The 20,611-nt window shown below is 41.4% G+C and overlaps 3 protein-coding genes across 18 annotated transcripts in view; 2 read left to right on the forward strand and 1 right to left on the reverse strand.

Annotated features, from left to right (window-relative positions):
• The first annotated feature begins 418 nt into the window (after positions 1-418).
• Positions 419-6,132, forward strand: SLC10A4 (solute carrier family 10 member 4). The gene is made up of 3 exons (XM_039845168.1): positions 419-1,187; positions 1,954-2,164; positions 5,082-6,132. Exons 1-3 carry the CDS (start codon positions 565-567, stop codon positions 5,592-5,594), a joined length of 1,347 nt encoding a protein of 448 aa, XP_039701102.1. The 5' UTR covers positions 419-564; the 3' UTR covers positions 5,595-6,132.
• Positions 6,133-6,797: 665 nt separating this feature from the next.
• Positions 6,798-17,412, forward strand: ZAR1 (zygote arrest 1). Of its 2 annotated transcripts, XM_039845169.1 has the most exons (5): positions 6,798-7,841; positions 9,290-9,382; positions 9,459-9,533; positions 10,743-10,932; positions 13,300-17,412. In XM_039845169.1, exons 1-4 carry the CDS (start codon positions 6,954-6,956, stop codon positions 10,884-10,886), a joined length of 1,200 nt encoding a protein of 399 aa, XP_039701103.1. In that variant the 5' UTR covers positions 6,798-6,953; the 3' UTR covers positions 10,887-10,932; positions 13,300-17,412. The 2 variants fall into 2 exon arrangements, 1 of the variants encoding a protein (XP_039701103.1); XR_005649122.1 differs by lacking the exons at positions 6,798-7,841; positions 10,743-10,932 and having other exon boundaries at positions 7,874-9,533.
• FRYL (FRY like transcription coactivator) overlaps positions 13,979-20,611 on the reverse strand; it is a 271,172-nt gene continuing 264,539 nt past the window's right edge. For 9 of the 15 annotated variants that reach the window (XM_039845153.1, XM_039845156.1, XM_039845159.1 and 6 more), the window contains 4 exons: positions 18,324-18,341; positions 17,475-17,585; positions 16,362-16,552; positions 13,980-16,049 (listed from right to left, as the gene is read on the reverse strand). In XM_039845153.1, coding sequence (XP_039701087.1) covers positions 15,791-16,049; positions 16,362-16,552; positions 17,475-17,585; positions 18,324-18,341 — 579 coding nt within the window. In that variant the 3' untranslated portion in view covers positions 13,980-15,790. Of the gene's footprint in view, positions 16,050-16,361; positions 16,553-17,474; positions 17,586-18,323; positions 18,342-20,611 lie in introns of all 15 variants that reach the window. The other 6 variants (XM_039845166.1, XM_039845163.1, XM_039845152.1 and 3 more) reach the window with 5 other exon arrangements.

Consider the following 20,611-nt stretch of genomic DNA (forward strand, 5'->3'; position numbering starts at 1 on the left):
GGACACCGTATGTGGTCTACGTGCGTGTATACAGATAAGCATTTGTTCTCCCCGCCCCCATCCCTCTCCCCTTGCCCCTAGCTCCCTCTCTCTGTGCCTGGGTCTCCAGATTTCATTATCAAAGAGACAGAGCCCATCAGAGAACTTGATCAGCAGCCAAGCACGGTTTTTTTCTTCTTGTCCTTTGTCAGGTCTTTGTTCCGCCCCTGGCTACACTCTAACAGAACCACTTACTGGTGATTAAAAGGAGGGGACTCGGCGGCGGGGCGGGGCCTGCCCGGCGCGGGGGCGCAGCGATTGGGCTCCCCCGCCCCGGCTGCGCTCTCTTAAGTACCAGCCCCGGGCGTCTGCCGAACCCCGAGCGGAGCCAAGGACCGACCTGCTGCACCCGACGCCGCGGAGACGTCAGCGACACGCAGCCCAGGCTTGGAAACAGACCGAGGGACAGACAGACGGGCCGACAGCGGCGGCGACGGAAGGACGAAGGGAGGCGCGCGCGGCGGGAGGGCACGGACTCCGCAGCGCGGTCTGGAGTCCGACCTGAAGCCTCCTGGCGACAGCGCCATGGACGGCGTCGCCAGCGCCGCCCTGCCCCTCGACAACGCCACCCTGCCCTTCGCCACGTCCGCACTGCAGCCGGACAGCTACCAGCTGCTGCCCAATGCCAGCAGCCCGAGCCCCGGCCCGGACTTCCCCGTGGCTCCTGCCTCCAGCGCGCGCCCCAGCCCCGGGCTCGGGCTCGGGCTCGGGCCGGGTCCCAGCGCCAGTTTCAGCCCCGGCCCCACTCCTACCCCGGAGCCGACGACCAGCAGCTTCGCCAGCGGCTGGGACAGTCGGGGCTCTTCCCCGTTCCCTCGGCCCTGGGTCCCCCACGAGCCCCCGTTCTGGGACACGCCGCTGAGCCACGGGCTGAACGTGTTCGTGGGCGCCGCCCTGTGCATCACCATGCTGGGCCTGGGCTGCACCGTGGACGTGAACCACTTCGGGGCGCATGTCCGGCGGCCGGTGGGCGCGCTGCTGGCCGCGCTCTGCCAGTTCGGCTTCCTGCCGCTGCTGGCCTTTCTGCTGGCGCTCATCTTCTCGCTGGACGAGGTGGCCGCCGTGGCGGTGCTCCTATGTGGCTGTTGTCCCGGCGGGAATCTCTCCAATCTCATGTCCCTGCTGGTTGACGGCGACATGAACCTCAGGTACGGAGCCGTCTCTTGTTTAGGCATCTTTCTCATGCTAACCAACGCGTTTACAGCCTGGGTTCAAGACGGAGGAGAGAGGAGAGAGAGACGGTTGGAATGAGGCATGGAAGAGGGAAGAGGAAAGTAGAGGAAGGTGTTGACGCCCGGGGTTTAGAAGTCAAGGCAGACATAAAGAGGTACTGTTGTGGAGGAAAGATCTAGACAGGGACGGAGCTGCTCTGAGGGTGTTGGAGTTTCATCCTGAGTGGTGGGCTGTCGGTGCAGGTCTTTAGCCACTGGAAGACAAAGGGACCTGGGAAGCCTGAAGCTAGGACGCCCTGGAAATGCAAAAGCAAAATAGGGCCATTGGTCCCAATAAAGAGTAATCAGTCTCATACAGAGAACAATATAATTGAGTTCAATCCAACAAGTAGTGTATTCAGCAGCTTTACCATGTCTAACGGGGTGCTTTGGAGGTTTAAAAAATAAAACAAAAATGCTCCTTGCCCTCAAAATCATCCAGACTGTACCAGCTTCATAACCAGCCAAGGGCAAAGATATTTTTCTTTCCTGCCTGGGGTTCATGTTTCAGTTTGCCTTAGAGTGTTGCTTTCTTGTCACTCCCCTCAGATGAAGTAGGTTTTCCCCTCACTTCAAGGGGAGGGGGGCCTGCAGTCTCCCTCTTTCCCCTCTACTCAGTGTACAAAATAGAGGGTTACTCATGTGCAAGAGAGACTCTGGCTCAAAACCCATTCTGACTTCTGTGTCTTCCCTTTTTCTGCAGTATCATCATGACCATCTCCTCCACGCTCCTGGCCCTGGTCTTGATGCCCCTGTGTTTGTGGATCTACAGCAGGGCTTGGATCAACACCCCTCTGGTGCAATTACTACCCCTAGGAGCAGTCACCCTGACTGTCTGTAGCACTCTCATCCCAATTGGGTTGGGAGTCTTCATTCGCTACAAATACAACCGAGTGGCTGACTACATTGTGAAGGTAAGGTCACTCTTCCCCTTACATACTCGATAGACCATGAGAGTCCGTGGTCTTTAATCCACAGCTGAAATGCCAAGAAATTTGGGAAAGTGGGGTAAGGAAGGCAAGGACTTGGCAGCCCTTGCGTGGATAAACTTAAAAAGTTTATGCTACAAAGATAACTTTCACCTTTTGGAATTTAAAAATTATAGCTTAAATCGAGACACAGGTTAAGTAAAAAGTACAAGAGAATGACCAGGACTCATAGTACTGATACAGATTTTGTAGGGAAAAGATGGCAGTGCAATAAAATGGAAACATTTTCACCAACAGTTCATGTATTTCACTAACAACTCATGTATAACAAAAAAGCAGGTGAACTAAAATTATTTTAATAGAGTAAAATGCAGTAATTTAGAACCACTTTATTCTCTTTTTTAAAGGTGGAACTCTAATTCTGAGAAACTAGACTGTTTCTTTAAAATGTTTTATTAATTTTCTAAAAATAAGTTGACACTAATAAGACCAAAAGTAATTTTAAAATCACATCATGGCGATATAATAGAATGCATAAAATATTGGCTTTAAAGCACAAAATAAAATTAGGTACTTGATAAATAATAGAATATATTGCCATTACCAAATTTGTTTCTTTCACTTTCCGCATTGCAATATTTCATATGGTTTCTAAAAATAGTGAAGTGATAGGGATTTCTATTATTGTGTAATATTTTCAATATTGCTTTATTGTTAAAAACTGATGCTTTTGTAGCAGGAGAGATTTTGTGATAGGTGACTGGAGGGAAAAATTTAAATATTTGTAAATTAAACTTTCTTTGAAAGCTCAAATAGTAATAAGAGTAAATTATGAACAGGATTCTCATTTTAAGTTAGTCAAATAAAATACAGACCTAATTACTATAAAATGTACATACAAATTCCTTTAGACACATGAAGAGAAAAAGAGCCACTCTGGTGTTTCAGTTATGTAGTTTAATAAGACAGTCTTTTGTATTTTATTTATATTATTTATTTTCTAAAGTAATCTGATTATATGGAGGGGCTAACTTTTATTAATATGAAAAACAGAGGGTTCTTTTCTGTATCTCTATCCAGGCTTGAGTAAAAGAAATTCTGCTCCATAACAAACATATATATTCTGAATGTAATAAATATACATGTATGTGTAAATATACATATATTTATATATTACATACGTAATATATCCATAAATAACCTTGAGATGCATTAAGAACATATTAACTTAACCATTAAGCTAATACTATTAATGTGATGGCACTACTATAAAAACTTAAGATTCTAAGAGAAAAATCAATCAAATAAGCTATTTCCATGCTAAAAACAGATAAATATATTTAAATAATAGACAATTCAATAAGATTGGCTGAGTTTAAGCTGAACTTATTCCCCTTCCTTAACCAGCACACTCATAAATATGCTTTATAACATTTTTATACTTTTGCAAACACTTTAGAATGAGCAATGTCAGCACTCACCCGAACGATTTAAAATAGTGCAAAGGATAATTTGGAGCCAATATTTTCACAATGAAAAATCAGATTTTCTGTCAAAGTTTTCGATGTGGGCACGCTATGAAGTTAAATATAAGGAGAATTTTGATTTATAATAGTTTGGTTTCTGCCAGTTGTACATCGCTAGCATGAGTAACTAATATAATAATTATTTTAACATCCCCTAGGGTAGACTTTTTAACCAGCCCAGATAAACTTTAAATAATTTTTAAAAGACTATAAAGTACAGTATATGCCACTCCCACAGATTCCAAAGGGGTTTCTCCTTAGTCTCCAGGGAACCAGAAGCAACACTTGAACTGTTCTTCTGGGTCTGTAGTCTCCCTCACAAACACCCCTCAACTCCCATTCAAAACAAACAAACAAAACAAGCTAACTATTAATCTGAAGGAGGATGAGGAGGAATTTCTAGGTTTCTACCTTGCCATTTACACAGCCTGTCTTACTTGAATGAATGAAATGTACCAGTCAGACGTCAAGGTGACACAATGTTTTTATTCAGGGTCAGTCGTTTTATATCTCAAATCTATCTATTATGTATAATAATTCCTAAGCATCACTAGAGACTTACAGGTGGGAGATTGCTCCTGAAGAGATGAAAAAGGAGAGAGTTGCACAATTCAGCGAATACCTCACATCTTATGTTTATATTTTTTCTCTTACATAATCTAGGTTAGTAATTATTTTGATATTGCTAACAATTCTCTGAGATATAAAGTATTTTAAAATACTTAAAATATATTTAAAATATCACACAGTTGGTTTCGTAAATTTTAATAGCTTGTTATCTTATGTGTAAAACCAGAACTAATTTCTTATGGAAAACATAGGATCCTATTCAGGAAAATGTCCATTTGTCTACTCTATTCATCAGACCAAACCTGGTGTATTGGGCTCAGTTCTAACTGTTTTGTTATTAAGAGGCACATTCACAAATTCAACCCGTGCTCGGAGCAGTCAGAATTCCAGAGTTTTACGATGGAGGCTGAAAGCCTGAGAACAATCTACCTGGAGAAGCATAGCCTTCCCCATATAACTGTTTTGTGAACTTCTGAAGGCTGTTTTGCAGGAAGAGTAGCTGGTCTGTGTTGCTTCTAAGGTCCCATCCAAGGCAATGGCTCACAGTTATAGAAGGCAAGTTGTCACTAGATATAAGGACAGGCCTCTAAACAAGTATAACTGTGCAACATGGGTCTGGGTGCCTCCTGAAGAGATGATCTACCCATCTTCAAAAATACCGTCAAAGACTTGATGGCAAAGATCTCTATTTTGTGTGGGCGGTCAGACTAGATGGGTCTCTTATTCCAAGAGCCTAGGAGACTCTTTCCTGAATTCTTTGACTGTCTTATTTTTGATGGCTTGTTTATCCATTTTTCTATTATTAGGTTTCCCTGTGGTCTCTGCTAGTGACACTGGTGGTCCTATTCATAATGACGGGCACTATGTTAGGACCTGAACTGCTGGCAAGTATTCCTGCAGCTGTTTACGTGGTAGCAATTTTTATGCCTTTGGCAGGCTACGCCTCAGGCTATGGCTTAGCTACTCTCTTCCATCTTCCACCCAACTGCAGGAGGACTATATGCCTGGAAACAGGTAGTCAGAATGTGCAGCTTTGTACTGCCATTCTCAAGCTGGCCTTTCCGCCACGATTCATAGGAAGTATGTATATGTTTCCCTTGCTTTATGCCCTTTTCCAGTCTGCAGAAGCAGGGATTTTTGTTTTAATATATAAAATGTATGGAAGTGAAGTATTGCACAAGCAGGATCCTCTAGATGAAGATGAAGATACAGATATTTCTTATAAGAAACTGAAAGAAGAGGAAATGGCAGACACATCCTATGGCACAGTGAAAGCAGATAATTTAATTATGATGGAAACCACTCAGACTTCTCTCTAAACATGGAGATACGCAGAGCCTCTATCTTGCTGAAATACTGCATCATATTTATGGTCTGTGGTAGTGTATATGGTTTACATAAAGGATAACAATTGGTTCACATTATCATGCTTATAACGATTTTGATCTTCCATTGTAAGGTTGCCTTGGTGTATTAACCAAGCGTTTTCACAAATCAATGTCATAATATAACTTGCACCTGGAACTGCTTAAGTGAAGCCTGAACAAGTAAAATGTGCTACTTGGTTTTCACCATTGCCAGTTTCTATGACTGTTTCAAATATGTAAACTGGAAAACAGGATCTTGGAAATGTAGAATTTTGGTGCACTATCTTATGCATAAAAAGCTATATTTGTAAAGCATAATTGAGTTTATTGTAATTGTTGTAAAAAAAAAAGTGTGCTCGCTTAACTTATGAATGCCTGGCAATGTTGAATTTTGACCTGTATTTAGAAAACTCCCCAAACAGGTCAATTAAACAACAAAATATAGTATTTTATTGTCAAACCTGTATCAAATGAGAGAAACATTAACGTATTTGATTGCTTCATCTGGTATCTATTGATAAGGAACAGCCTGTGGACAAGGCGTTTTCTTTTCAATTGGGGACTGGGTCTTCTGCGTTTATGGTAACACACCCCAAATCAATTTATCCTCTGGAGGGATGATCTGATTAGGAAAATTTGGAGAACTACTCTCCACCCCAGAGAAGAGCAACAGTCATCAGTACCTCGTGGTACTCGACAGTGTCTCAGAACCCCGTTTGAGGTGGGGGCAAGTGTGAGAGTGAGCGCGTGCTCCAGGGGAGAAGACAATTAGTCTAGACAGGGATGCCCTAGAGTGCTTTCCCTGTATACCTACTGCAAAGTTCAATGGGTAGACTTCAGAGCAGCTCTGAGATAAATAGACCTGAGGTCATAGGTAACAGACCCAAAACAGTTCTGCAAACCTTCGCATTTTTGCTCACTAGCCGGAGGCACCTAGCCTCCCCTCAGCTTCCCGGGTGGCCCAGACACCTGGGCAATCAAGGTATGGGGACCACCTGGCTCAGCTGATCCCAGTGATCTCTCTTGTTGGAATTCTCTTTCCCTCTGGCAAGTTCACTTACAAATCAGTTCTTGCACCGCAAAGAAAGCTTTCTTTCCAGATAATCTAAGGGTATTTGTGCGAACCTTTGGGGGTGGAAATTTTCCACACGGGGAGCAGCCCTCCTGGCGGGGACGCGTGGACACGGGCCGTGGCGGGAAGGATGCGGCGAGCGGCTCAGCGTGGCGAGAGGTGGTGTGGGGCGGGCGCCGCCCCCGCAAGGCTGTCTATTTAGGGCGCGGCGGCGGGCGGGAGCCGCTGGGGCTGCGCTCATGGCTGCCCTGGGGGACGAGGTGCTGGACGGCTTCATGTACCCCACGTGCGCCGCGTACTCGTACTCATACCCCTACCCTGCCGCCGCCAAGGGAGGGGGCGGCTGGCGGCACCGCGGCGGGGGCTACCCTCCCGCGTCCTCCTCCTCGTCCTCGCCCAGGGCGGCCCCGACCCTCCCGGGCTACGGGCAGTTGACGGCCGCCGAGTACCTCGACAGCTACCAGCGGGCGCAGCTCACGGCGCTCCTGTCGCAGGTGAGCCCGGGCCTGGCCGCACGGCCGCGCAGGGCCGGCAGCCGGGACGTGGCGGTGCAGGTGAACCCGCGCCGCGACGTCTCGGTGCAGTGCTCGCTGGGGCGGCGCTCGCTGCCGCGCCGGGCGCGGGACCCCGGGCCCGCAGCCGGCGCTGGCCCGGAGGGCGCGGCGGGCGGCTCGGCACCCCCGCGCCCCGCGCAGAGCAACCCCCCGGGCGGCGGCCCGCGGCCCGTGCGCTTCCCGCGCACCGTCGCCGTGTACTCGCCCGTGGTCTCCCGCTGCCTGACCGCACTCCTGCAAGGGGCCGAGACCGCGCCGGACGGGGAGCCAGGGCCACCACCTCCGAGGCCCCGAGGCCCGGAGCAGCGAGAGGGGGCGGCGAGGGAGGCTGCCCAGTGGCCGCAGCCCGAAGAGGAGGAGGCCGAGGCCCGGGCGGCGGTGCGGGCGAGCTGGGAGCAGCCGGCGGCCGGGCCGGCACTGCCGCCGCGGGAGGCCCGTGCAGGCGAGGGGGCGCCGCGCCACGCGCCCGGGAGCCCGGAGCCGCCGCCGCCGCCGGGCAGGGCCCAGGACGCCGAGGGCGAAAGGTCGTCGCCGCGGAGCCTTGAGCCCGGCAAGGACCGCCTGCGTTTCCAGGTGAGGCCCGAGGCGGCCGCGGAACCGGCCAGGAGCGCAGAGCCCCGGGTGTGTCCGCCGGGTTCCCGTCCCTACCCTCGCCCGGAGGCCGCCCGGGACATGTAGAGGCGCTAGGCACGTTTGCGTGCCTTTCCGCTGCGGCTGACAGTGGCACATGTCATCTTTCTCTAACAGTAGCATTAATAGTCTGTTGTTGACGGCGACTGTAAAATATCAGCGCCACAGGTTGGCGAGGGAGAGATGATGCACTTTTAACATTCTGAGCGTATTTGCTGTCTAAAACCCCAGTCGTGGACACGTAGTCCAGTGTTGACTGTATGTTCGGGTGGCATAGGATGGGTATGCAGCAGAACATCAGTGAACTTGCTGGCGCGGGGGAGTCGATTCCCAAGGATCCCACTTACATTTCTGAATTTAATTGTCAAAGCAGTAGTAGACTTCTGGGGTGCTGGTCAGCCCGCCCCTGATTCCTGCCCAAATTTCCAGAGCTGCTACTGGATTCTAGAGCTTCTATAGTGCCTCTCAGGATCTTTCCTTGCTCCTAAACACCCTTACTCAGAAACATAACACTGCGGAAGCGTTTGGACTGTGGAGGACTGGTTCACACTAGCTGAACCCTAACGGGCTGGAGTACATTGAGTGTAAGTGGTACCCCTAGGAAAGTAGAAAGGCGTAACAGGTACCTAGGGGCCCAGAGGAGTCCTCTGATGTCTCTTCTACAGCCATCCCAGGGCTGTTTGGGTGTGGGGTGGTGGGAAGGAGAGGAGTGAATCCAGTTATCCACAACTGATCTTAATTCTTAACCTTCCTGGACTTCAGTTCGCTCACCTGTGAAATGGCTGAGTGCTTTCCAGAGTTTCTTCTAAAGTCCTAATTCTCAAAACTTATGACTGGTTTCTCACTGGCAGGAAAGCTTAAGAACAAAACAATACTACCTCGTGTTAAGCATGAGTCGTGGCTTATCTTAGATTTCTAGTACTACTGTTTGGTGGAAATTTAACTGGCAGCATAGAGAAGTTAATGTTGGGTGAACACCTTAAAATACTTGAAGAAGCAGAGTGTTGTTCCTCTTCAGCTTAACCACTTCCATATGTATATGTTCTAGGGTCAAACTATCCTACAGACCAAAGGTCTCTAAAGACTCAAAGTTCAGAGAACTCCGGATGTTTGGCCTTTCCTTTGCTTGTCTGAGGGAAAACAATTGTCAATTTGCTTTATGAACCAAGTTAATCTACGTGTAAACTTTTTTGGGCCCATGCTTGCTTAAGTGCTTAATTAAGCCATTAGCTCACCTAATTACCTTGTGGAAACTAATTTGAACCTGACCCTATTTTCCTACATGATCTGGAACGAAGTTGCCAATTTTAAATAAATCCTTCCCAGCTTCTGAAATGAAGGATGATAATTCAGATGTCATGTTGGTTAAACTCTGGTATCCTTTTGTTCAGTTCTTGGAGCAGAAATATGGCTATTATCACTGCAAGGAGTGCAACATCCGATGGGAAAGTGCCTATGTGTGGTGTGTACAAGGCACGAACAAGGTAAGAACTTCCATGTGACTGGCATCTGACAGAAATGTCAAGAGGGTTTTGCTTGAAGTTTTTCCTCTCATCACAGGTTTATTTCAAGCAGTTTTGCAGAACTTGTCAGAAGTCTTACAATCCTTACCGAGTGGAGGATATCACCTGTCAAGTAAGTCCAGTGTTTACGTTTTGTGTCTGAACGGGGTGGTGGTAGAGGGCATCGGTGTAGTTTTTTGGACGTGTTTCCTAAAAGAGGCTGGGTTCCCAGTGACCTTCAGGTGTTGACAGCTTTTTGTAGGTGTTTAGAAATAACACTCAACGATAATACTCAACTGAGAAACAGGGTTTTGATGTCAGTTTCCTTCTGCCCTTGCAAATCTTGGTCATGTTAGCATTCTTTAAAGACTTACCTCACTTGTAATATGGAAGAATGCCTTACTTGCTGCTCAGTGTAATGTAAGAGAAAGCAAACTGAAAAATAGAATACCGTTCTAGCATGAGGTGGTAAAGGTGATTATTTTGCCTGAACTATTTTTATGAAGCATATGCCCAAGTTAGAGTACTTAGCGTAAGCACAGGATTTTAAAGTTCATTCTTGTCTGAGCTCTCAAAAGGAGAATTTGTCTTAAAGATGCCCAGATTTATGCAGTTAAATAGTAACGTTGCTTCTTTATTAACTAAGCACTGTACTATGCTGAGGGGCTTAGATAGTATGAGGAAAGAAGTGACTAAACTTGCTAGTTATCCCACAGCTAGTGGAGCCTGACCTACCGGATGAGACAGCCTAATGCACTGGACTGGAGTTGGACGCTGAAAACATTATCACCGTAGGTTGGGTGGAGAGAAAAACCAAGTGTGGAAAGTGTTTAGATTCACTTAGATCAAGGCAGAGCAGGCTAAGGTTCTAAAGTAGGAAGTCTTAATCACTGTTTTTGACTCAGCAGTTGTTTTCCCTTCTGCCCCAGCTTGAGGTCATTTGCAGCAGGTTGGGGTCGGGGACAAGGTCAGCCAGCCACTGGATGCCAGGCCTGGCCCTCAGCTTACTCCTAGTCACCAGCCTCACACAATAGCTTTCCTTGTTTTGCAGTGCTTTTAAGTTCTTCTCCCTCGTTTTTCTCCACTCTTCAAGTGCAGGAAGACTCCCTGTAAGAACATCTTATTTCGAAAGAAATGTCCCAGTTCTGAACTAATCTTATGTAACACGGGCCCACAACAAATGGTTAATCACCCTCTACTAACCCTATCTTCCCTAGAAGGGATAGACAAGATTAGCACAGGGCTTTGCTTAGAGTGCATTCAGTAATTATTTGAATGAACTAGAAGATACAAGAAATCACCAAGGGTTTATCTTTATGTGTGTCTCACTTTGATTTTTCAGAGTTGTAAACAGACTAGATGCTCCTGCTCAGTAAAACTTCGCCACGTTGACCCTAAAAGGCCCCATCGTCAAGATTTGTGTGGGAGATGCAAAGGCAAACGCCTATCCTGTGACAGCACTTTCAGCTTCAAATATATTATTTAAACAAATGTAAACAATTCGTCCTGAATGTGGCTAGTGGAGCAGACAAGTGAGCTTTTCTTCCATGCCCCTTCTCTCTGCCTTTCCCTTCTCAAAGTACTTCAGGAAAGGCTGTATTTTTGACAAAGCCTTTAAATAAAAGTATTGCAAAACAATTGATAGATTGCATACAATCTTACTTTTTTAAAAAAAAAAAAAAGATTTAGGAGAGCTCATCCAGTGCTAACAGTCTGGGCCTGTCACTTTGCCTTTATTAATATTCATACAGTGCATCTGGAGCAGCCAGGCTCTGAACTAAGTAACTTGAGAAACTAGAGGGGCTCGTAGATGTGACGTTTACGGCTTACGTGGATCTGAAGTTTTTAAGCAAGATGTTGAATAGAGAGAAGCCATTTAACCCTTAAAATAAGCATGCTTCTGAAGGAGAGAGAGGGAGAAACATGCCTTCTTATGTGGACGGTTGGTAACCGCAAGTGGCTGGCTAGCTGTGGGTGGGAGCTTCAGTGCATCCCAGTGATCTGTTTAGCAGGTAACAAACTACTGGGGGAGGGAGGCTGAACAAAACTGAGTTAATCACAATTTCACAGATGGGGCTTGGAACACGTGGCTAAGTGAGCAGCTTCTTTAAGATGTTAAATAATTTCATCAAATGGGCTTCAGGTGTGTAACTTAAAAATAGGCCTAAGCGTACTTAGATTTTCAAGTGAGTTTGACAGCTTTAGTTTTTATTGGCTTGCACTTACATAACTGCACACAATTTTACACCATCTAACCTAGGGATTCTCATCCTAACTGTGCCGAATGGCTTCCAGCACCAAGGCAGGCCCCAATCCCAGGCTGCTTTGGTCAGGGATGGCACTTCAGCTAGAGCCTCGGGATTCTAACGAAATCAGTTGAGGGTTCTCTACTGGTTACAGAAACCACATAATAGGAACTGGGTGCATATTATGCCTTTTTCCAATTTTCTAACCATCCCATGTAAGTTAACCCTTACTACCTTAGAGGGCCCATTCATGTTAAGTCTGTTAAATCTCAGATACTTGTTGACAGACAAGTGTGTGGAATAAAAGCTAAAATAAGTTCGAGGTCTTTAGAGCCCCTGTAGCGAGGGAAAAGTCCCATCAGCATCCATATGGTCCTAGAAAGGTGCTTGTAAAAGTGCAGATTTCCGGGTCCTTGCCCCTACTTAACCACCATCTGACACATTTAACAAACACCCCAGGTGCTGCTTACGGAATTGAACTGTGAAAACCAGCAGTCAGTTTGCACTTAACTACAGAAAAATACAGCTGTGGCCCCTGCTCTTACAGGGCTTCCAGTGTAGCCTGTAGATTGCTGCATAAAATGTAAAATGGAAGTTCTGTCATGCGAGCATGGAAGAGCCAGTTAAGTGCCTAGAATAGGGAATCTGACTTAGGGAAGTCAGAGAAGCCTTGCTTAAACATTTCAGTTGAGCTGAAGTTTGGATGAGTTGAATTAGATCAAGAGAGGAAGGAGAAAATTTCCAGACTAAGCTAACATGTGCAAAGGCCCAGTGGCAGAGCAAACCGGGAGGAAACCACGGTGCTAGGACAGACAGGATAGGGATGGGCATGGCTGGTGAGACTGGTAGGACTTCTTAGACTTCCTCAAGAAGACCGCTCTTTGTCATCAGTGAGAATCTATTGAAAGGTTTTAAAGCTGAGGTGGGGCACAGATTCACTTTAAAAAGCAATCACTATACAGTGGATGCCTGTATACCAGTAAGGAGACTGGTCAGATAAAATGGTGGTGGGGTCAGAGAATAATGAGTGACAACTCTAGGTGTGGGTGAAGGTCTGATGTGTCTTATTCTGACACCTGTCACTACTGATTTGAGGGTCGGGGCAGGGATAGGAAACTCAATTGACTCACACGGCATGCAAGTGGTATATAATATGCACTCAGTTAAGTGCTGAATGAATGAAAGAATAGTAGATACTTGCAGTGGGCCCTAAGAGAGAAATTCACTGGCTATTAACGGGGGTAGTTAAGTCATTCTTTAATATTATTTGCTTTTAATTTTCCTAACAGCACCTAATCCTCTTTTTCAGTTGAGAAAGCAAGAACTGAACTGTTTTACTTGGTTGGCATTCAGACACTGGACAAAGTGGCACAAAAACATTTTTGTCATAAGAGTTACGGTGTTATTTTAGCAATGAGAAGGCACTGTCAGGCTGTATGTGTACAATCAGATATCTAGAAAATGCCGTTTTTTAAGTGAAAGAGTGAGAGGCTAGGAGGAAGTGCTCCAGATTGCTGTTTTCTTTAAGAGAAGTGAGTCTAATTCTCTTCATATTTCCTATATTTGCTAAAGTGACAGTGGAATACTTTGAAAATTTAAAGTCATAAAACAATTATAATTACATTGATTCTAATATGATTTCCTTCCACTTAGGTTGTGCTGGTGTGGTATATGAGCAGTTCTCACAGACCTACAGGAGGGAAACTTACTCTGAAATGGTGAGTCTGTTCCAAGAGAATGTGTACTTCCTGAATTTAAGGTAGATTGTAGGTTGTACCCATACTATATTTCATATCACTAAAAATAGGAAATATTTCCTACATTGTGTAAAAACCCTTTCGCCTTCTATTTTAGAAGCATCACAGGGAAACTGCCAGATCGTTCCTGGTGTTATTTTACAAACTCACTGTTTAAAAATGATTAATTTACTGGGCCAAAGGAAAAAGGTTATATGAGCAAAAACTGGGCTCTGAGTGGAACTAAAAGTGTTTCCTAAAGGATTTGATATACTTTAATGAATGCAAACTTTGGATTCAGAGGACAAGGAGCAAAGAAGTATGGGTTTGCCGAAAATCCTCTTACAAAATGTACAATCTTAATGACTGCATCTTGATTTCTATGGGTGTATTCATTTTTATTATGTTATTAATAGACTTACATATAAATAAATATGAAAAGCAAATCTCAAGTGTTTGAAAGGTTTGGTTTGGGTAATTAACTAATTTTGTTCTCCCCCATTTAAGGAAAATTAAGAATAACGAAGGTAACATTTGAAAAGTTTCTTAATGATGCACACTGTAGTCATTCATCCTTTCTTAAAATACAACAGAAACCAACAGCTACAATGCTTTTTATTTTAACAAAAAGGATAGGTGAGAGAAATAGGGGCTGATAAGATGTAAAGTGTGGTGTGTGTCTCTGGACACCAGCCCTCTCTTCCTGCCCCACACCCAAGTTATTAAATAATTTAAAGGACACCATTTACAGTACCAGAACACCATCAAAATAATTGTTTTTATCAGGGTCAAAAAATACAGTGATTATGAATGTGCCGTGACCAGTTACGGAATTTTACAGGTAACAACTAAAGTCAGCAGTCCAATGGTGTGCACAGTGCCTTCAATTAATGCACTTGAGCATAATTACGTTTCTGGCAGGGTCCACACCCCCAAGAAAAGGCAAAGCTAAGCATTTCATTTCTACATTCTAAACTCTGGAATCAGAGCCCAGTTTAAAAGGAAAGTCACAGTGGATAAGAGATGCTTATAAAAAATACAAGGTGTTCCTTTCAAATCAGAGGAATTGTGGGACTACATTCATTTCTTTTACAAAATGCTATTTAAAAAAGGACAGAGACTCCAGTTCATGTTATGCTACAGACTTAGACAGTGAGTAAGTATATTGCATGTTTTGGTAGTCGGTCTTCAGGCTTCCTTTCATTTTCCCCCGTAGCCCCAGGTTCCTTTAGGGTGAAACATGTGAGTCCTGAATAAACATATAAAAATGCATTTGCATCTCTCTTCTCTCTTCTTGAATTCTGCAGACTTCGGAGCCTGCAAGTCATATATTCTACCATCAATGACCACAATTTTTTCTTTAGCTTTGTACACCCATTCTTGTATAACAGTGCATTGCACAAATGTACAAGAAAATACTGGTTTTAATCTATACAGTTTCTATAATAATTATGGAGTAAAATAAGTTAACTTTTCTAATGAGAATAGCTGACGGGCAGCATACATCTTTATTTTACATTTTAAAGTCTCTGCAGGCATCTACTTTGGTTAGTTATCAACAATCGTAACATAAGCACTGATCAGAGAACTGAGCAGCATTCCAATAACATTAACAGATATATTATTTCTTTTCGAAATACTGGGAAAGCCCAGTTTTAAAATATTAAAATGTTCTAACATTTACACACTATGAAGAGTTAGATCTAATAAAATAAAATTTTTTCAAAAATAATCTTGCAGTGCTCTTTCAGGCATGCTCTGAGACGTTATCACCAAACATCCATACCTTGAAAATATGACTATCACATATTCACACATCCCAGCTCACACACACACAATTCCTTATACAGACTAAAAAACAAAACACCCACACCCTTATCCCACATGTTGAAAAATCAATGGTTTTGCAAATAAGTCTTTCTGTGTATATCTATCCGACTGGATGTTCTTCATGTAGATGACTTATAGATTATGCTTATGACTGCTAGAAACCCAAGCAGCTCTGCAGGTCTTCAGCTAAAATGAACCAGCCTCGATTTCAGCCTCATTTCACCTGCTTTCCACTGTCTCAGTATTAGAGGCCATTATTGCAAACATTCTTACAATTCTTTTTCTAGAAAGTAATGTATGTATTTGTATGCATCACTTTTAGCCCTTTTCTGTTCACATAGGTTAAGTAATTTAAAAATTCCTTCTTCACACAGTTATTGTCGGAGGTATTGGCAGTTGTTAAACAATTAGTTTCTTCAGATCTTCGATTTTGACATTCTTTTTTATCTTGATTATTAGGTACACACTGGTTGGAGATACTGCCAAAAAAAGTTATTGGTGAATCGCAAGGGTTCGTAAAAGGTGCTTGTTAATATTCTTAATCATCTTTAGTTTCTTTCCTAAATGCCCGAAGTTTCTCAAAATCCAGTGCTCACCAAGTTTCCAATTGGTTTGGCCTGTGCTAGAAGTTGGTATGATTGCACCATGCGTAGAGACTCTCTTATTTCTAGATTGAGTTCCATCAATTTGTAGTTGGCTTCTGACATGTCCAGGTCAGAGCCTATAACTGCAAAGCTTCCTGTCTGGCCCAGCGTCTGATGATGAAAATATATGTGTAACAGTGTCTGCACAGGGTCATCTTCACAACTGCCAAAGATATCGTGGGGCCAGAGAGATCTGAAAATACACAATATTTTTAAGTCCTGAGATTATTCAATCAAGCAGTTATTAACTACATTTTAAGTTAATTCTTTTGACGACAAAATTTACTTACGAATCACCGAGCATCTGCTTTAATATGTGAGCAGATATATTATTGAAAATTTCACTGAGAGTGAACAAAATTTAAAGTTCGTGTCATTTTAGTGACAGCCACAGAAAACCACAAAGTCATGTTTTTCTTTCACTAAGACATGATATTGAAACATTAAATTGAAAACCAAAACTCATTCACTGTAAACTCCCAGTCCAAATCCCTTCATATTTTACCTGAAAGCTTTGACCTGTCCCACAGCTGATATAAATTCTTTATTTTTCAAAGTTTCAATTAAGGAATGAATGGCAGTTTCTATAGTAGTTTGTGCAGCTTTGGAAATGTCAATTTCTTCATTTTCTGAAGCAGACTCAGCTTCTTTGAGGATACTTTCCAGTTGGGCAAGTTCCTCCGACATGTTGATGACCTAAAACAAATACATCTTTTTAAGAGATCTATTTGTATATTCAGTAACAGAAAGAGCATTTAATTGGCTGTGAAGACAGATTTGATAGTAGTAGTATTTTAAAGATTTGCAAATGTTAAAGTTACTAGTTAAGGGCCGTGACTATTTTAAGTTTTTTATTCAGTAGGGATAATTTTAGCCACCAAATACTTTAGTCTTTAAATACTCTTGATAAAACAGGCTGTGGTAAATATAATAAATGCTGTAATAAATAAGACAGGCTGTAACTAATGTATATACTGGTTTTACCATGTGACATATACTTCATCTTGGACAGTAAAAATACATTTACTGTTATGGAAGGATTATGAAAATTTTTTTGACTGTAAAGTCCTTATATTTTAAAAGGTTATTTACTCAGTATATTTTATATAAACCACTGTGTGTGTGTGTTTTTAAGTTTAACCATTTAAAAACATTAAATCATTTTCCTAGTGATAGTTTTAATATCAGTGGTTGACAATGGGGAAAAAAGTCATTATCTTTGAATCTATTCATTACATGATTTCCAACATTCAAAGTGGTTTTGACATGCTTTTGTGTGTGTTACTAGAACTACAGAAATAATATATGGACAAGATGTTAGGAGGTTTCATAATATAATGTTATGTCTTTATCGATGTGCTTTACCAGACTTTTGATCACGGATCAGCTACTGAAACCTTTAATGTCTTGAACCTTTTAAGATTGTTGGATATCTACTTTCTTATTTACTGATAGGTATAGAAATAACACGTTTCAAAAAAAACAATTCTGAAAAAAAAAGAAAAGATTCACTATACGTGACTTCTGACTGAAGCTCTCCTACAAGGAGTATATATGTGTGCATATATTTTAATTTTCTAGAATCGGTTACTGATGCTTGGTACAACTGAGTATTTACCTCTGCTTCATTTTTTATTGTATTTACTTGGTTGATAAGTTTACAGTAGGCTTGGAACAGAAGTAGCAATTGAAAATGCAATTTGTATAACCTTCGGCAGAGCTCCAGTTCCTAGAAATAAATAACATTGCATTAAATTTAGGTGCGATTTTCCATATTTGACTAGACTGCATATTTCCAATAAAAAGTTATAAATAAATGTTAAAATTGTCTTGGCTTTTATTTTTCTGCAGTAAGCAAGTTAATACAGTGTGAAGCTGATGAAAGACAGATGAAAGATGCTTTGAAGACTGATTAAAATAAAAATTTAAAAATATTGTTACATAATTCATTTTTAGTGTGAAGCACATTTTGACAGACAATTTTTTAAGCAGGCAATACATAGGCTGCTTTAAAAAGGATTCACTGTAACTTAAAACTTTAAATTCATAACTCAAATGCATATACTTTTGCGTCAAGATTTATATCTCACTGCATTTATCAATAAGTGCTTGATAAAGCAAAATTAGATAACTTCCTACCTAAAAATGAATTCATTTTTCTAAAGTAAAAAACACTTTGTAATCTCACTGAAGTGAGACAATGAAATTAACATGCACTCTGATTTAAAATCAGGACATTTAAAAGGAGATATTAGTTATAAATGTATTAAAAGGCTGCTAGTTGTACATATTAATTATAAAATTTATTTTTATAGGACCAACATTTCATAGATTAGGACTACGCAAACCTGAAGCACATACTACTCTTAAAGTAGACCATGACAATACCGCTAGGTCACAGATGGCGAGTGAAAACCAGTTTGTTTGACACGGATAAGTAGTCTATAAATTAAGACAGGTCACTTACTGCTAGAATTTCCATTTGCTAAGCAAGAAGGTGATCGGGTCACAAAAATACAAAGGAAGAAAAAGACCAAGAATTAGTGTAAGAAATCACTTTTTCTAGGGTCACAGATGTCCCAGGCAAATTGGAGAACATTTAATTACATCCCAAAGAAAAATGTATGATGCTATCTCCAGAATAAAACTTTTAAAACATTTACTGTAACAATTCAGGGTGTTTTTAACACTTTGCCAAATAACTACATTAGGCTATAGTTTATTTCTGTGTAAAAGTTACAAAGAATAAAATCGAACTAATGTGATTTGGGAAATCTGGCTATTATACCTGATCCTTATCTAGGTTTTTATAGCCTTTCAAAAAACAAAAACAAAAACACCCAAACGTCATAAGATTGTTCTTAGTAAATTGGAAAATTTCTGATTAGAAAATAAATGAATTAGTTCTCAGAAAAGAATTGGCTTATATAATACTCATGAGATTATCTTTGGTGTGGCTCATTCTAGGCTACCTACCTTTTACTGTCTAATTAGGTCCTATTGTTGCCATAATTGGTGCTGAGACAGAAGGTAAAATATCGAAAGCAGATGTCTGTTTTAAACTGCATTTCAAATTTAATTTAGTAAACTTCAGAAATTCAACACAACTAAGTTTGAATCAAATGGGCTAAGGTATATAAAATACATAGTGAAACATCTAGTTTATGGACTATTTAAAAATTATTACATTAATATATCTACAGCCATTTGGACCTGGTTTCATTAATGGAGAAAAATGACTTCTAATTAAAACTGCAACTGCCATAACGTAAATATTGCTTCTAAAGATACCTTTTGAAGCCTGCTTTTCTAAGTAGTTTCCTCTGAAGGACTATTTACGTAACATTTATTCCTATCAATTTAGAAAGGATTTGCTAAGCAAAGGTGAACTTTAGCTCAATACAGCTTACCATAAATTATGTAGAGAATCATTCTGTGAACACTAGTTGAGCATAATCCCATGTTAAACTTATTAGCATATCTAAATTTCTGAGGTTTTACTTTACACAGTTTTATAAGGAAACTAACAACTGAGTTTTAAGCACTTTTTCTCTTTTTTTTTTTTAGCATAAATAAAATAGAACTGACTCTATGCATATATCCACAGCCTCTACTTTGGGACATAATGGAAACCACTGATAAAGCTTATGCTCACCACAATTGTAGGAAATAACACAAATGTAATTAATTCTATAGTTCGGAATAACCAGAAATGACACTAAATATGCTAACGCTATATTTTAAATTATTGCTTCTTAAGCATATTGAAATTTGCATATACATTCTCCATTTATTTTCTAATAATTATTGATGGGTTTTTATACAAAAAGGCTATACTGGTACACAAGGACAGGTAGTAGATAATGTATAAAAAGGATCCCCAGTCTCAAGGAGCTGAATATGAAAGGAAAAGATGTAAATGAAATCTTAAATGTATAGAGTTTTCAATTTTCATTTAGTAGAAAACCTAGAGCTATATTAACTGATGTAGACTCTTGGAGATGGAGCTCATTTTCTTCAAAGTAGAAGGGATATAAGAAATCGCTTAGTCTAAACACCTAATTTATATAGGAAAAAGGGAGTTAATATTACTTGCTTAAGCCATGCAGTTAAATAGTGGCAAAGAATTCAAACCAAAGGATCTAATTCTAGTCTAGGGTTAATTCCTTGTTTTGCCTCCTTTCTTTCTTTATACACATGATTTGACAATTTCTTTATAACAAAGCAGGATTTGCTTAGGTTCGAATCTTAATTTTAACTACTTAGTCATTTTAGGTTAGTTTCTCTGAGCCTCAATTCTTCATCTGCAAAATGGGGATAATTATAGCATCTACTAGATAAGAGTTGTAAGGACAGAGACGATGAATGTGACATGCTTAGCACAGTGCCTGGCAAATAGGTAACATTTATGGAGAGTATACTATATTTTGTCAATGTTTCAGTTTTTTTTAAACTTTAAAAAAGTACTTTACAGTGTCTAGAAATCTGTAATCTAACTGGCGTTGAAAAAGATTAGGATCTGATGTCAAATGCAGGGGTCATTATCTGAGGAACACATTTTGCCCATAGGAAGTCACACTTCTATTAGAATAATTTGTAGCTCTTAATTTATCCTCACTTTATGTAATGTATGTGTTATGCATGTGAACTTTTCTCTAAGAAATTATATTACTATTTTCCTGAATTTTATACTAGCAAAAACCATTACAGTTGATCCTGTCAGAATTTCATGTTTAGAAAGGCTAATATGAATGT

The sequence above is a fragment of the Pteropus medius genome, unplaced genomic scaffold (assembly GCF_902729225.1).
Source record: "Pteropus medius unplaced genomic scaffold, Ma_sr-lr_union100, whole genome shotgun sequence".
NCBI classification, from domain to species: domain Eukaryota; kingdom Metazoa; phylum Chordata; class Mammalia; order Chiroptera; family Pteropodidae; genus Pteropus; species Pteropus medius.

Excerpts from the sequence above, each read along its gene's own strand:
- SLC10A4 (XM_039845168.1), top strand. The coding sequence starts at position 565 with ATGGACGGCGTCGCCAGCGCCGCCCTGCCCCTCGACAACGCCACCCTG. Across the intron at positions 1,188-1,953 it reads GACGGCGACATGAACCTCAG|TATCATCATGACCATCTCCT; the intron begins GTACGGAGCCGT and ends CTTTTTCTGCAG. Across the intron at positions 2,165-5,081 it reads TGGCTGACTACATTGTGAAG|GTTTCCCTGTGGTCTCTGCT; the intron begins GTAAGGTCACTC and ends TTCTATTATTAG.
- ZAR1 (XM_039845169.1), top strand. The coding sequence starts at position 6,954 with ATGGCTGCCCTGGGGGACGAGGTGCTGGACGGCTTCATGTACCCCACG. Across the intron at positions 9,383-9,458 it reads GTGTACAAGGCACGAACAAG|GTTTATTTCAAGCAGTTTTG; the intron begins GTAAGAACTTCC and ends CTCTCATCACAG. Across the intron at positions 9,534-10,742 it reads TGGAGGATATCACCTGTCAA|AGTTGTAAACAGACTAGATG; the intron begins GTAAGTCCAGTG and ends TTGATTTTTCAG.